This window comes from Dipodomys merriami, unplaced genomic scaffold, assembly GCF_024711535.1.
Source record: "Dipodomys merriami isolate MVZ:Mamm:240054 unplaced genomic scaffold, mDipMer1.0.p SCAF_103, whole genome shotgun sequence".
Lineage (NCBI taxonomy): Eukaryota > Metazoa > Chordata > Mammalia > Rodentia > Heteromyidae > Dipodomys > Dipodomys merriami.
The window spans coordinates 2,586,268-2,601,833 of NW_027202305.1; the positions used below are offsets into that span (position 1 = coordinate 2,586,268).

The following is a 15,566-nucleotide window of genomic DNA, read 5'->3' on the forward strand; positions in this document are numbered from 1 at the left end:
GTCAGCTCTACCTTGAATACCGTCATACAGAGTTAAGACTTCAATATATGAGTTTTACAGGGATGCAACCCAGTCCAAAGCAGCCATTTGGAAAATGGCATCTGTTTTCCATCCCAGATAATAATTAATAGTTAATGAAATACAGGAACTAGCAAGGGATTGTGCTTATGGTTTCAGCAAACAAGAGGATGATGTAGTGTCTTAGAATCCCTGAGGCTTAACATAGTGATGTAAACACCAGTGCTGACCAGTGGCCTCATTTAGTTCCATTCCCAGAAATCTAGCCAAAGCCAAACCTGCCCTGTCCTATGAAGAAACATACACTGTGACTCAAAAAATAAACACCAATGGTAAATAAGACAGAGTTCACAATGAGCCCATTCGGCTAGGCCTTCTAGAGGAAATAGGGCTAGCCATATACATTATGAGAGTTAATATTTATCCAGAAAGGTTTTTACTTTCACCTTTAGTGATCACCAGATTGCAACAAGTCCTCCAGAAGAAAAAGACTCAGCCTTTCCAGAGCATTGACCTATTGATTAGTCAATGGAATTAGAGTACAATGTGATTTTATTGGCCTGAAGGGTTTTTTGTTGTTGTTGTTTGGGTTTTTTTTTTTTTGTCTTTTCTTTTTCGGTACTGGGGGTCGAACCCAGGACGTTGCACTTGCTAGGCAAGTGCTTTGCCACTGAGCTACATCCCAGCCCTGTTAGTTTCTTTCAGATTTTTTTTCTGTCAGCTGTGAGTCTTGAACTCAGGGCCTAGGTGCTGTCCCTGAGCCTCTTTTTGCTCAACGCTAATGCTCTACAACTGGAGCCACAATACCACTTATGGTTTTTGAGTGGTTAATTGGAGTCTGATGGGGACTTTTCTGCCCAGGCTTGCTTCAAACTATGATCCTTAGTTCTTAGCCTTTGAGTGGCAAGGATTACAGGCCTGAGCAACCAGCACCTGGCTTCTTTCAGATTTTTGTTAAGAGTATAATTTATTTTAATTTACTGGCAGAGGGATAATTGTTCGATTATTACAGCGCGCAAAAGGAAAGATAATGTGAATATTCACTGAGAAATATTTGTATTGTTATTTAAAGGTGATGTACAGAGGGCTCATGGTTACATAAGTCAGGTAATGTGTACATTTCTTTTTGAATAGTGTCACCTCTTTCAGCTTCTTATAAAATAAGATCTTGGAACATAAAGCATTATTCAGCATAAGTTATTACTATGTTTTATTCAACTTTGGTCCAGAGAAGGAAAGAGGATAGATAGGGGAAGCAGAGGTGAAGCCTTTGGGACATGCGGGACTCCAACTGTGGTCTGTCAGCCAGAGGAGGTGACATCACAAATAGCTGACAGTGTGAATAGCAATGCAGAACTCTCTAGCGAAAGGTGTATTCAGGGGGAAGAGGGGCCAAACACTGGGAACTATAGGCACATGCAGCAACTTTCCAAATAAGACTTCTGGAATAGAGCTCAGGAAATAACACAGAGTAATCAAGGGGATTGCACCAAATTCAAAGGCTTCTGCACCTCAAACAATGTCCAGAATTAAGAGGCAGCACACAGAAAGGGAGGAATTCTTGTCCAGTTATTCATTAGATAAGGGATTCATATCCAGGATATATAAAGAACTCAAAAAAAATTAAACAGCTCTCAAAATAGGTACAAGGGATAATAAGCCCATGAAAACATGTATAACATTTTTAGCTATAAAGTGACTGCAAATCAAAACAATCTTGATTATTGTTATAATTGTCCTGTTAGAATTTCAGACATACAGATAACAAATAACTCCGGTGAAGAACCCTTACACACTGTGGATGAGAATACCAGCACAGCCGCTGTGGAGATCAGCTTCTAACAGTCTCAACAGTCAGAGTTTAGAGAGGATAAAGGGCACGGTGACCACACTGTGATTAACAGACCACAGTCACACCGCGGCACACACTTCTCACATGTACCTCATTGCTATGAAAACTCTGGACAGAACATTCTCTCAGATGTGTACAGAGTTTATTTAATATTTAAAAGCATTGACTAATTAAAATATTGATTTGCTTGACCTCTCATTGACTTTAAGCTATGATTGAAATTTTCCTTGGAATGATGGAGTGTTTTTCTGAATTCATGTTAAGCAACAGGGAGGCTGTAGTGACTAGAAGCTGGGTCTTGGGTTTGCTCTTTCCAGTTGTCATTGTTTCCTTTTAATTACTCTTCACTTGATTGATGGAGAGCATGCGGTTTTCCAGTAAGGTAACAATGTAAGTATTTGCTTACATTTCTGAAGTACTTCCTGTTTTGCTGTTTTTCCATTCTATTTACAGATGTGGGACATTTGAATGAGTTACTTGTTTTTCCTTACCCTTTCTGGCTTCTTTGTGACTTTTTTTTCCAAAACAGACTAGACAACTGGTGGCAGTTACAGCCACAGCTGGTGTCTTCCTTTGCCTTTCTTCATCACTCCCCCACACAAATCCCTATCTTTACTTCTGTTTCACCTGGATCTTGGTTCAATGTCCTTCTATCAAAGTATAAAAACAGATTTTTCTAACTCCCTGATTCATTGATCTTTTCATTTATTTACTCAAATATGGTGAAATACCTAACTAATCGGGTCTTCTGATGAGTCCTTGGAGACACCAAAGAGAAATAGGTCAAGATTTCCATTATGGAAGGGAAAAGGACTTTTTTTTATAATTTTTTATTGAGATTAAATGATTACCTAAATTTCACAAATTTCACAGTATGGTGGGATAGTCACGAACACATTTTAACCTTCACAAGGCAAATTGTCCTTATCATGGTCTCTAAAGTTTGTGATTTCTATGAGCTTTGACAATACAACTATTTCTTCCACATCCAGTGATATGTACATTTCTTTCCTTTTGCTTAGTGTCAGCTGTTCCCTTTTTCCCTCTCATTCCCTCCCTCTCATTGCTGCCCTGGATTTGCTTAGTTCATTTTCATCAATGTTCAGCAGTTGATGGGCCCCTCTGTTGTATATTTTCCCCTGTCTCCCTCTGATTCTGTACCTTCCTCCTAGCTTCAGAAATAAATAGACACAGAATATTAAGTGCCAGGATGCCTGATATGCAGCCCGTGATGATCTGACTTCACACATGTTTGAGCCTCAACTGTTATCACAATGTCCAGGACATAGCAGCTCACTACATTCCTGAAGAAGATAGTTTTATGTCCAAGATTTCTTCTAACTTCCTTCAGACTCTCTTAGCTTCCTATGTGTTTGTTTGACTCAGCACCAGATCTGAATAAATGATTGTAGACTATATTTCCTTGGAATATATATATATATATATATATATGTTATATAACACATATATATGTTATATTTTTTGTAGACTATATTTCCTTGGAATATATATATGTTATATAACACATATATATGTTATATATGGAATATATATATGTTATATAACACATATATATATATTCCAAGGAAATATAGTCTACAATCATTTATATATATATATACAATCATTTATATATATTTGTACATTAATATCCCCTGCCAGTCCCAAACATACTAAAATTAATTGAAAATAAAAGCATAAGTGGTGCCCTTGTCATTTGAGAAACAAGCGCATTAATTGGTGTTTAATGTCATAACTGTACCTGCTTAAATTAATTCACTTACCAAAATTCACAATCTGGAAGCAAGCCTGCCCTCTAGTGTTAAAACTGGTCTATGGACTCGATGGATCAGACACTGGCAGAATGGACCTCACACTGGGAGGATATATATCTTTTAGAAAAGTTGAGTCTGCTCTCTCATGTTACTCTTTTTTCTGTGTCCACAACATTCTCTTACAAAAACATGGGTCTTTTGTGACTGAATTCATTCTGGTAGGTGAAGCAGACTGATCTGATCTGCCAACTCCTGTTCTTTCTGTTCTGGTAATACAGATAAAGATAGAGACAGGTGTAATATATTTAGTTCCTAGGGAAATTTAGCTTTGATAATCCTAATTACACTGAATTTATACCTTCCTACCCCTGTGCAATTTTTCCTCTTTAATTGGTCCTTCAGAGGTATCTGTTGCTCTATTCTGATTATACACATTCTTTTCTTTTTTGTACTAAGAAAGTCATCTCTGCTGTGGGATGTATGACTGATGTAGGATGTATGACTGGCTCAATGCTTTTTCTCTCTTGTTTCTGAATGCTCCGTGCTGGCCATAGTCTGGGACCACTCAGTGGCCGTCTGCAGTCTCCGCCTGCACACCACCGCCCTTCCCTCTCACGTGTGCTCCTGCCTTACATGGTATTTGCACAAAATATATTCAGTATGAAAACGATACCAACATTACCCAACCTACTTGGCTTTTTCTTGTTTCGTGGCAGTTTTAAAAATAAAACGCCTGAAATGAAGTTCATAAAGTTATTTTAGAAAAGCAAGAAATACATGAACTTACCCAAAAGTACTCACCTCCTTGTCTTGCATTGAATGAAGGAAACAAACAAAGAAAAAGCAGCTTGTGTTATCTGCAGAGATGAAAAGATTTCTTTCTAAGCTCTCCATCAAGTACAGAGGATAGAGTAAAGATTGGGTTAGAGCCAATTGAGACTGAGACTGAGTCTTAAGACCAACCATAGTCTCATACATCTACATTGAATGGCAAGAAGTCAAAAGATGTCACAGTTGAAATACTACCAGAGCGTGGAAAAGAACAGAACAGAATAGAAAAGACATGTTGAAGAGGAGTCTGGGAGGCGAGAAGAAAAGGCTTGAACATGGGAGACTCGTTGGAGGCCGCTCCGCTCTTCACTCACTCTGTGATTTTCCTCAGGGTTCTCATCAGAGCGAGTTTGACATCCTTGTTCCTCAGGCTATAAATGAGGGGGTTCAGCATGGGTACCACAAGGGTATGAAACACGGAGAAAAATTTCCCTTGGCCCACGGACTCGGTAGATGTTGGTCTAATGTAAGTGAGGATTCCGGAGCCATAGAAGAGGCCCACCGTTACAATGTGAGAGCCACAGGTGCCCATTGCTTTGGACCAGCCCTTGCCTGACGACATGTTAATAACATTAAAGAGAATCAAGGCGTATGAGATCAAGATCACGAGACTGGATAGAATGACAATTGCACCAACAACAACAGAAGTCGTGAGCTCGTTGACGTAGGTGCTGCTGCAGGAGAGCTGGAGCAGGGGGAAGATGTCACACATGTAGTGGTTGATGATGCTGGCATCACAAAAGCTGAGCCTGACCATGCACCCCGTGTGAGCCACGGCACCAGCTAACCCCAGCAGGTGTGAACCCGCCATCAGCAGAGAACAGGTCCTAGGGGACATGCGGACAGCATACTGCAGGGGCTGGCAGATGGCCACGTAGCGGTCATAAGCCATGGCTGTCAGCACGTAGCACTCCGAATTGACAAAAAAGCAGAAGAAGAACAGCTGCGTCATGCACCCAGCATAGGAGATGGTGTTCCTCACGGTCATGAAGCCCATCAGCATTTTGGGGGTGAAGACAAATGAGTAACAGAAATCAATGCAGGACAGATTAAAGAGGAAGAAGTACATGGGGTTGTGAAGGTGTGAGTTCAGGCAAATTAGACTCAACAAGCTCAAGTTTCCCACCACAGTTACTATATAGTTCAGCAAGAATAAGGAGAATAGGGGCAGCTGGAGCCTGGGTCGGTCCGTCAGCCCCACAAGAATAAACTCTGTCACGGAAGAGTAATTTCCCACAGCCATTTGCTTCACAGATGGGATCTGGAGGAGCAGTTGAAGGGGAGATTGACCATGGACTCTCTGTTTTGTCCCCAGTGGGAGGGCTGGAGTTGCTGATCCCCACGCTTAGTCAATGTGGGTTCTTGAGGAATCCCCATTTACTCCTCCCACCTATGCCTGGGGTCTCTGTCCAGGGAGAGTGCGGATACCGTGCCCCAGGTCTCTGAGCTTCACTCTTTCCTGATTCTTAGTTTTCACTAAGGGTTAGAATGGAAAAGAACAATAAGTTAGCGGCCTTCTCTGGAAAGTACAGCTTATATAAACCTTGATTTTTGAAGGCAAATGATCAAGGCAAAGATGATTGGACGCTCACCTTTGTTCTTGTGGGAGGCTTGCTGTTGCTGAAATTCTGAAGCCTTCTATTTTCTGTCCTGAGGTGCCCGAGGGTTTTTATTTTTGATGATGATGAAGCACAGATCTGTCTCTGACAGGCTAGAGGAGCAGCAACCCTGGGTATCCTGCCATGGAGTTTATTCAACAATGTCTCCAGGACTTTCTCCTTATGTGAGAGAAAGGAACAAGTTTATGGAAGCCTCCTGGCACCGTCTCACTCAAAAGGAGAATGGATGTCATGTCCCACAATTCTGGGAACACTGGCTGTACGTGTGGAAAATGTCTGTCTCCTTTATGAGGGCCTTCCAGGTCCCTGTGAGAGTAGAAAGTAACATCCCGTGACTGAGACACTTGGGTCTTTGGAGACAGTAGGTGGTGTTCAGTTCATCAATTCCCATTAGGATACTTAGTTCCCAGCACAGAGCGGCAAGAGCTCCCTTTTGCCACTGTTCTGATCCTAACCAATGCGGCCCTGCCAGAGGGAAGCCCAGGCGTTAGGACATTTCCAAGTTTGCTTAGAATGTATCTTATTAGACTCCCCCTGCCCCGCCCCCACACACCACTCTCCTCATCCCCACTCCCCCTTTTATGAAAATGGAACTACAGAACCACTGGAATTGTTTTGCTTTTGTCTTACATTTTAAAAATCTTATTCATGATTAGATATGTGGGTTTTGGTGCCACTGTAATTTTTTTTTTTTTGGGTCCGGTAGTGGGGCCTGAACTCTGGGCCTGGGCACTGTCCCTCAGCTCTTCAGCTCAAGGCTAGCGCTCTACCACTTGAGCCACAGTGCCACTTCCGGCTTTTTTTCTTTTTGCTTATGTGGTGCTGAGGAATCGAACCCAGGGCCTCGAGCATGCAAGGCAAGCGCTCTACCACTGAGCCACCTTCCCAGCCCCACACTGTAAATTTTTTTGTCTTCTATTTTTTGGTTGTTTGTAGAATTCAATTTATTTTTAAATATTGAGACCATAGTTTTAAATCTAGACCTTGAGAAAGAATTCAAACTATGGGAAAGAAGTTGACAAGAAATATTCTCTGACCCATTTGTATGTATATTTATTTGCATTTCTTTGATTTTTATAATTCTAGAAATTTATTTATATATATTTAATTTACTTATTTTTAATTATCTTTAAGTAGTTGTACAAAGGGGTTTCAGTTCAACAAGTCAGTTTATGATCAATGTCCCCCTTTCTGTACTTCTCCCTCATCTTTCCCAGCCCCATTTATCTCCTCAAGCTACCTGGTACCATTTTCATATATGTGCAATGAATTTTATGACTGCATTCTCTCACCCTTCCTCTCTCCCTTCATCTGCCCTTGCTCTGCTTTACCTCACTCCTTTCTGACAAAACCTGGTTTGGCTTCCTAATATGCATTTGTGTTCTGAGATTCGTTTGTTCTTTTGTGTCCAAAGTGTTTCTTTTATGAAATTTGGTACACCAACCTTTGTTGCCCCAGGGTTTAAAAGTGTTATCTCCTTTAAATAGATCGACTCCTTTAATGAAAAGAAGTCACTTTCTTTGTCTCTTCTGACTAATTTTTTTTCCAAAATCTTTAAACACATCAGTGTGGCAACTGTGGTGTGCTTTGTGGGCCTTCAATTTCCTCTCAGTATTAATGCTTTTAATTAAATGGGACTCTGCTGTGATCTTCAGTCACAACTTTTCCGACTTCCTTGTTTGGCACACTGTAGATCAGAGGATCAAGTCAGGCATCATAATCATGTAGAAACTTTTCTCAGATCCACATGTTTGGGGGAATATTTAAGATGTACAAATGTCCCTGCTCCCCATGAAGTGAAGTAGCAGTGACGTAAGAATAAAAGTTTCAGGTCCTGAGTGTTTTCCATCTTACTTGAGGGGATTGTTTGTGAAGAACATTAATGATAGTAAAAATGTTAGATATTAGAATGGCAAAACTGGAGAGCATATTAGTATTCACAATGAATAGAATCGTTACCTCATGGACAGGGACGCTGGGAGGAGAGCTGAGGGAGGGAGGGCATGTCAAACATACTAAAATTAGAATTTAAATAACTTACATTTTTAGGAAAACCCAGAATGTCAGTGTCAGAATTTGGGGAAAGTAGCTTAGCATATTTGCTAGTATTGCTATGCCTTCAAAAAGTGAAACTTCCTCTCCAGTCGTATTTAAGGAGTTATATACCTATATAACATATCAGTGTTATATATTTCAAAGACAAAAATGCATCCTAGAAAGGGTTATTTGTGAGTAAAAAAATCTGAAGTCATTTTTCCTAAAGCAAACTTTTTAGTTTACATGTTTTTTTCACAGTATGTGCCTTCAAAAATGCTAGTGTCTAACATGGCTAGAGTGTAATGGATTGTGCCTCTGACACTTCATGCAACAAGTGATTCAAATAGTGTAAATACACAGCACTTTGTAGCTTGCTTTTCAAAAAAGACTAAAAGTATGGAACTAGATTTTCAAGAATGCTGAATTTCATATGAAAATGAGACTTTCTTTGAGTTTTGTGGTTAAAGAAAAGTGATTGGGTATTATCCACTCATGTTAACTTTTATAGAAATGAAACCCACAGGAGTAGACCCAACCCTGAAATTTCTAAAAGCATAAATATTCTTTTCTTTTGGGGAGGGGGTCCGATCGTGGGGCCTGAACTCTGAGCCTGGGCGCTGTCCCTCAGCTCTTCTGCTCAAGGCTAGCTCTCTGCCACTTGAGCCACAGTGCCACTTCTGGCTTTTTTCTTTTTGCTTATGTGGTGCTGAGGAATGGAACCCAGGGCCTCAGGCATGCAAGGCAAGCGCTCTACCACTGAGCCACCTTCCCAGCCCCATAAATATTATTTTCTATTTGAGTATATTTTCTTAAATAATAACAAAATTTATGAAATAACTTTATGTGAAAGACAAACAAAGGAACAATAACCACATTCAAGTCCTTGAAGTAAGTAAATCCCAGTTGGTAACATCAAGGATGTTGACATTGGAGGACTGGATGGCAACCAAGTGATTGCTTTAAATTATAAATCAAGAGTGTGTGTGTGTGTGTGTGTGTGTGTGTGTGTGTGTGTGTGTGTGTGTGCAAATAAGCCAGAAAACCACTTTTATTAAACAGTACTTAAACTTAGAATGAGAAGTATGGAATGTGAAAAAATAAGTGCATATATTTTTAGTTATTTAAGAAAAAATAGACTCAGCATCAGATTAAGAATTTTTAGCTTACTCATTTTTTACTGCTTTCTAAAAAGAAAATTAACCATGATTTCCTCTCCCAAAGTCTTCATGACAGTGTGTTTTATTCACCAAGTATACCTTTCAAATTCTCTCTGCTTTTCTAGTAGATATACAACATTTTAATTTCTTGAAATTCCCATGAAAACAGCATCTAGAAACCAAGAAAAACAGGAGTGACTGACTTGTCTTAGTATCCTCCTGCCCTTGCTTATTTATTATCAAATATCATAAGCCAAGGATATATCCAGAGAAATCTTGGAATTTTATTTCAAGTTTATGTCAAGATAGAAGTCATGTGTTTCCATTTCCCAATATTCAGCTTTCTACATGCCTTCTACCTAACTCGAGTTTCTGCTACTGTCCACTGGTTTGTCTCCTGATAGTGTCCACAAATCTGTCCATAGCTTTTACTGTCATTCCTCAACTATTCATAGAAGATGAGTTTAATTTAGACACTGTATTTGAGCTTTTGTGAGACTTTAAGGAGATTACTAATTTATTTGAGCTTTGGAATCATGCTCTCTTTTTCTCTCTGCACACACACAGAATAATGTAGTTAGTACTGTTTGATTTCTACAAGACAAATAGAACACAGCTCACAGAAGAAATTTTAGTACATTGTATTTACAATAATAATAACAATAATCTATGTACTTAATAATCTATGCAGAAACATCTGAGCTATGAAACACTGGCATTTGAAGGTAGCATTTTCCTGCACCGTGGAAATGTAAAGACAAAAGCAGAGTTTGATTTGTAGTTCATTCAAAGCATCAATGACTGTCTTGCTCTGTGCCATAATCTAACTGGTATTTCTTTATTGAAACAATTGAAGAATAGTTTTTAAGGATAACTTGATGATGACAATGGAAATAATTTTATTATTTCCATTAGAAGCACATTAATTGAGCAAGACTCGCTCATTACTGTAATTACAGTCAGAGAGTGATTTTATTTCAGTCAAAGCTTTCTTCTGGTCAAGTTTGCCATCTCTATTCCTCAAGCTGCAGATTAAGAAGTTCATCATGGGTGCCACAGTGGTATAAAACACAGAGGAGATTTTTGATTCATCCATGGACCCAGCTGAGGAGGGTCTGAGATACATAAAGGCACCTGACCCAAAGAACAGAGACACAGCAATGATATGGGAGCTGCAGGTGCTGACGGCTTTGGACCTGCCCTCAGTGGACTTTATGTTGAGGATGCTGGAAAGAATAAAAACTTAAGAGATAAAGATAACAAACTGGGTACAATGATGTCTTTGCCTCTACAATGAAAATCTCTATCTGATTGACATAGGTGTTGGTACAAGAGAGCTGTAGCAAAGGAAGGAGATCATAGAAAAAGTGGTGAATGGTGTTTATAACACAGAAAGTGTCAGAATGTGTCCAGTGTGAGCCATGGCACAAAACAAAGCCACTACCTGGAAACCAAGAACAAGGCAGGAGCACACTTTTTGGAGACATGGCAGAGTTGTACAGAGGGCATTGCAGATGGCCACGTAGAGATCATCTTCAGTGATAATGGTCTTCATTTCCTCATGTGAAGGGCAGCAACTCACATCAGGTGTTTTCTCTCCTGAGGTATTACCACAATGACTTCTAATCGTTTGCATTCCTTGTACAGTTCTTTTTTTAAAGTTACTTGAAGTTTATACCTTATTATCCTGCTGGCCCCTTAAACATGACACACTTACGAAGTCAGTGCTTCAAGAAATATGATTGTCACTGTTCCAGACATTTGACTCATAGCTTAATTGTCACCTGTCAATAAAAGATGTGCTGGTAGTAACTGCATGTGTTTTAGAAATTGTGAACCAGAAGCAGAAAGTTTACTTAACTTCCCGTATTAATTGTTACATGTAAACTCTCAGGAGAATCCACCATGGAAATTTCCACTTATTGTTGAGATATTTTTAAAAAACTAGGAGTGAAAAAGGAATTCTTTAAAGTGGATATTCTAGGAGAGGCAATTCAATGTAACTAGTATAATTCTTAGGAAATTGCAGATGAAGAAAATGGGAAGCATGTGGTGTTTCCATTTAGGAGGTGGGAGAAAGAAGCTGAGCAATGCTTTTCCCATCAGATTTGGAGATGTGGAGGTGAGAGATTCTCAATTCTGTCTTGGGGGTTGTATAATGTATAAGCCCAAGGGCAATAGGTAAACCTGGTAAGACTATGTGTCCCTCAAGAACTAAAGAGAGATCGTTGTCCAGGGTATAACCTTTTCCACCTAGAAACTATTCTCCCAGGGCCAGTATCTAACAAGCTTTTACCTTGTTTATTACCAAGTACAGTGTATCATTATGTTACATGTAATCTATATCTTACCATGTGGCAAATGTGATCATGATGTTGACTCCTTTTCTGGGTTATGTAAAAGGAGTTAATCTTCAGCATGAGTTAGGGCTGTAAGTCATCAAGACTTCCAGGGCGCTTGAGAGAATAAGTATCTCCCCAGCTTCCTCCTGTTAATAGAACTGACCTGTGGAGGCGAATGAGAAGCATAAGGAAACACCGGTATTTGCTGGCCTGAGGACAGTGAGTTTACACATGCCATGTGTATCTATGACTTCCTTTTCTTGAAGTGAAATTTCAGAGATCCAATATGGCCCCTATTGCTCATTTTGTGTAAGCCTGAGACTCAAGCAAAACCTGCAGAAGAATCTGTTCAAGGGAAGGACCGCAGAGCAAGTGCAGACTTTATGTAGATCAGTGAGTACAAATGTTCAGGAAGTTCTGTCTCCAATGAGAGAACTCTTCCTGGGCTAGATTTAGGGTTCTGCTTCTGTGAAATATAGTAGTAAATAACCTTTCCTATAATCTATACCCTTTCTTACATATACATATATTTTTATTCCCACTCCACTAGAGGCTAACCTGCAACAGAGGCTAACAAAACTGGCAGGGCGTCTAACTCTGGATTTTCTGGTAGATCAAGTGGAAAAAGAAGTAATGAGATGAGGGGAGGCTGATTATTTTCTCCCTTTTCTTTTCTTTTTTTTTTTTTTTTACGATTATCTCCCTCTGCTCCTTGGTGTATGAGCTGACATGTTTGCATGTAGCAGCACTGGTCTTTATTCAGTAGCCTATGTTGCTATGCACGCCACTATGTTTAGTTAGTAAGACCGTATTAAAGAAATTCCATGATGCACAGCCTCAGAGTTATGATAAAAAAAAATCCATTGTTTTAGAATGGGCAAGAACTACTGCCATGAGAAGAGATACTGTAGGGACAGAAGGGTTGGATGGTAATGATTCCCACTTTGTGCCCACAGACTCCTATAAAAGAATGGCTTTTAGAAATGGCTCATTCATCACCGAGTTCATTCTGGTGGGGCTAACAGAACTTCCAGGTCTCCAGCTTCCTCTGTTCTTTCTGTTTCTGTCAACATACATGGTCACTGTATTGGGAAATTTGGGGTTGATCATTCTAATCGGTCTGAATTCACACCTTCACACCCCCATGTACTTTTTCCTCTTTAACTTGTCCTTCATAGACCTCTGTTATTCGACCGTATTTACACCCAAAATGCTGATCAACTTCATCCTGGAGAGGAATACTATCTCTTATATGGGGTGTATGACCCAACTCTACTTTTACTGTTTCTTTGTCATTTCTGAGTGCTATGTGTTAATGTCAATGGCCTACGACCGCTACGTGGCCATCTGCAATCCACTCCTGTACAACAGCGCCATGTCCCCTAAAGTGTGCTCCTACCTCATCCTTGCTTCCTACTTGATGGCAGTGTCTGGTGCTGCGGCCCACACTGGATTCATGCTGAGACTGACCTTCTGTGGTACAAACACCATCAACCACTACTTCTGCGATATCCTCCCTGTGATGCAGCTCTCCTGCACCAGCACCCACGCCAACGAGCTGGAGGTGCTCATCGTAGCGGGCATCAACATTGTCCTGCCCAGCATCTCCATCCTCATTTCCTATGGTTTCATCCTCTCCAGCATCTGCCGTATCAGCTCCTCTGAGGGCAGAGCCAAAGCCGTCAGCACCTGCAGCTCCCACATCATTGCTGTGTCTCTGTTCTTTGGATCAGGTGCCTTTATGTACCTAAAGCCACCGTCTTCTGGGTCTATGGATGAGGGGAAAATCTCTTCTGTCTTTTACACCAACATGGTTCCCATGATGAACCCCTTAATCTACAGCTTGAGGAACAAAGATGTCAAAGTTGCCTTGAGAAAAACTCTAAGCAGAAAAAAGTTTTGATCAGAAACAGTGTCTCTCTCTGTATATAGTTGAAAGACAGAAAGTCTATTTGTATTACAATAGTTGAAGAAATATCAGTTCCTGCCCTGGTTTTGTTTTTTTTTTTTTTATCATGGGGATAGTTAGTTATCATTTCAGTTCTTATGACTGATAGTCTCTTTTCTTTCCATCATTTGTATATATTTCACTTTTAGACATTTTTTCCTGACAATAATAAAATTAAGAAATGCTTCACATGTCATTTTTCCCATTGCCATATGTACTTTTAGGAAGGACAAATTGTACTCTAAATGATCAACTGAATTTGAGGATGACATTTTTATCATTGAAGAGATATGTGGGTTTTTTGTTCTGCTTACTAACTTCCTTTGGAAACATGAATGTGACAATCTGTTTCTTGAATTTTCATGTTCTACTCAGAAGGATTATGACTGCCTTAAATATCGTTATTTCACATATAAGGTATATATTTCACATATAAGGTATGTAAGGTTCCAAAAGGATTTCCAAATGCAACTCACTGTATGGCTCTAAACTCTATGTACTTCATTTCTTTTGGAATAATATTCATATTTACCTTTGTGCACCAGGTAGATCAAAATGACCATCATACATATTTATTACCCAGGCAATATAGTGAAGTTCATGGAAGTCAACATTTCCTTTTTTAATGAAAAAAAAACTAAGCCAATACGTTATTTCACATCTACTCTGACATATTTGATTAATTTTATTCCAAGTATAAAATACAAAAAAACACTATTTTTAAAGTTGAGTAGACTTTGTTTCTACATAACATGTAAATTCAGAATTTGGCTGATTTTATGTTGTTTAAGAAACAGTTGAATGGTTCCTTTTGTTGTGAAGGTAGCCCTGTGGATCTAGAGTAGTTGGGGATGATTGGCTCAAGTCAGGAGCTTTTCATACAGTGAAGAAAGAAAGAATAAGGAAAGGAAAACATTTTTTCAGATGTTTGTAATTCAGAGACTAAAAGAGAGGAGCCCAGCAGCTGTCTTTTCAGAACAACTGTAATACACAGCCAATAAACACGAAGCCCTTCTGTAAGGAACTGTATTGAGGATTTAGAAGTTATAGTCCTTTGAAATTTGTATCCAGATCTCTAACCTTTCAACTAACAAGTTTTGTTGGTCGTGGGGCTTGAACTCTGGGCTTGGGTGATGTCCCTGAGCTCTTCAGCTCAAGGCGAGTGCTCTACCACTTGAGCCACAGCGCCACTTCCAGTCTTCTAGTGGTTTATTGGAGATCAGAGTCTCATGGACTTTCCTGCCAGGGCTGGCTTTGAACAGTGATCCTCAGATCTCAGCCTCCTGAGTAGCTAGGATTATAGGGGTGAGCCACCTGCACGCGGCTTTTGAAAACATAAGCTACAATTTCAGGAAAGATAAACATTCTTTAAGCTTAGGTTCTCATTGTTTAAGATTATTTTTAAATGAAGTCTGGCAAAGTTTTGAGAGTGGATTTGGTTGATACTTTTAGGTTTTTACTTTACATTGTATCTATTTGGAGTTCTTAAAAGGAGAAGAAACAGGGCTGGGAAGGTGGCTCAGTGGTAGAGTGCTTGCCTTGCATGCCTGAGGCCCTGGGTTCGATTCCTTAGCACCACATAAGAAAAAAACCGGAAGTGGCGCTGTGGCTCAAGTGGTAGAGCGCTAGCCTTGAGCTGAAGAGCTGAGGGACAGCGCCCAGGCCCAGAGTTCAGGCCCCACAACCGGACCCAAAAAAAAAAAAAAAAAAGGAGAAGAAACAATCAATTATAGTGCTTATGATGCTATTGAAATCCTCACAGCTAAGCATCAACCCAGGAAATAAGTCCTGGGATTCACTTGTATGTCCTAGGAAGGGGATGTCTCCAAAATAATGGGAAATTTGAACTTCCGGAGAACAGAAAATAGTCTTTCTCATGAAGGTTCAGAGAGAAAATCTGTTCATTGCATCTTGAATTTGCTTAAGGTAAACATTATCTAAGTAAACTATCATTGTTGCTTATAGAAATGAGTGTGACAAGAGTGTG

The 15,566-nt window shown here is 39.8% G+C and overlaps 2 protein-coding genes and 1 pseudogene across 2 annotated transcripts; 1 reads left to right on the forward strand and 2 right to left on the reverse strand.

Annotated features, from left to right (window-relative positions):
- Positions 1-4,786: 4,786 nt before the first annotated feature.
- LOC138809956 (olfactory receptor 8C8-like) lies at positions 4,787-5,743 on the reverse strand. Its single transcript, XM_069997119.1, has one exon. The coding sequence runs from the start codon at positions 5,717-5,719 to the stop codon at positions 4,787-4,789; it is 933 nt and encodes a 310-aa protein (XP_069853220.1). The 5' UTR covers positions 5,720-5,743.
- A 24-nt stretch (positions 5,744-5,767) lies between these two features.
- On the forward strand, positions 5,768-13,534 carry LOC138809959 (olfactory receptor 8B3-like). The gene is made up of 2 exons (XM_069997134.1): positions 5,768-5,778; positions 12,613-13,534. The coding sequence occupies exons 1-2, from the start codon at positions 5,768-5,770 to the stop codon at positions 13,532-13,534; spliced, it is 933 nt and encodes a 310-aa protein (XP_069853235.1).
- Positions 10,212-10,844, reverse strand: LOC138809379 (olfactory receptor 8B3-like; annotated as a pseudogene).
- Positions 13,535-15,566: the final 2,032 nt, after the last annotated feature.

Coding starts and splice junctions, on each gene's coding strand:
- LOC138809956 (XM_069997119.1), bottom strand. CDS start 5,719: ATGGCTGTGGGAAATTACTCTTCCGTGACAGAGTTTATTCTTGTGGGG.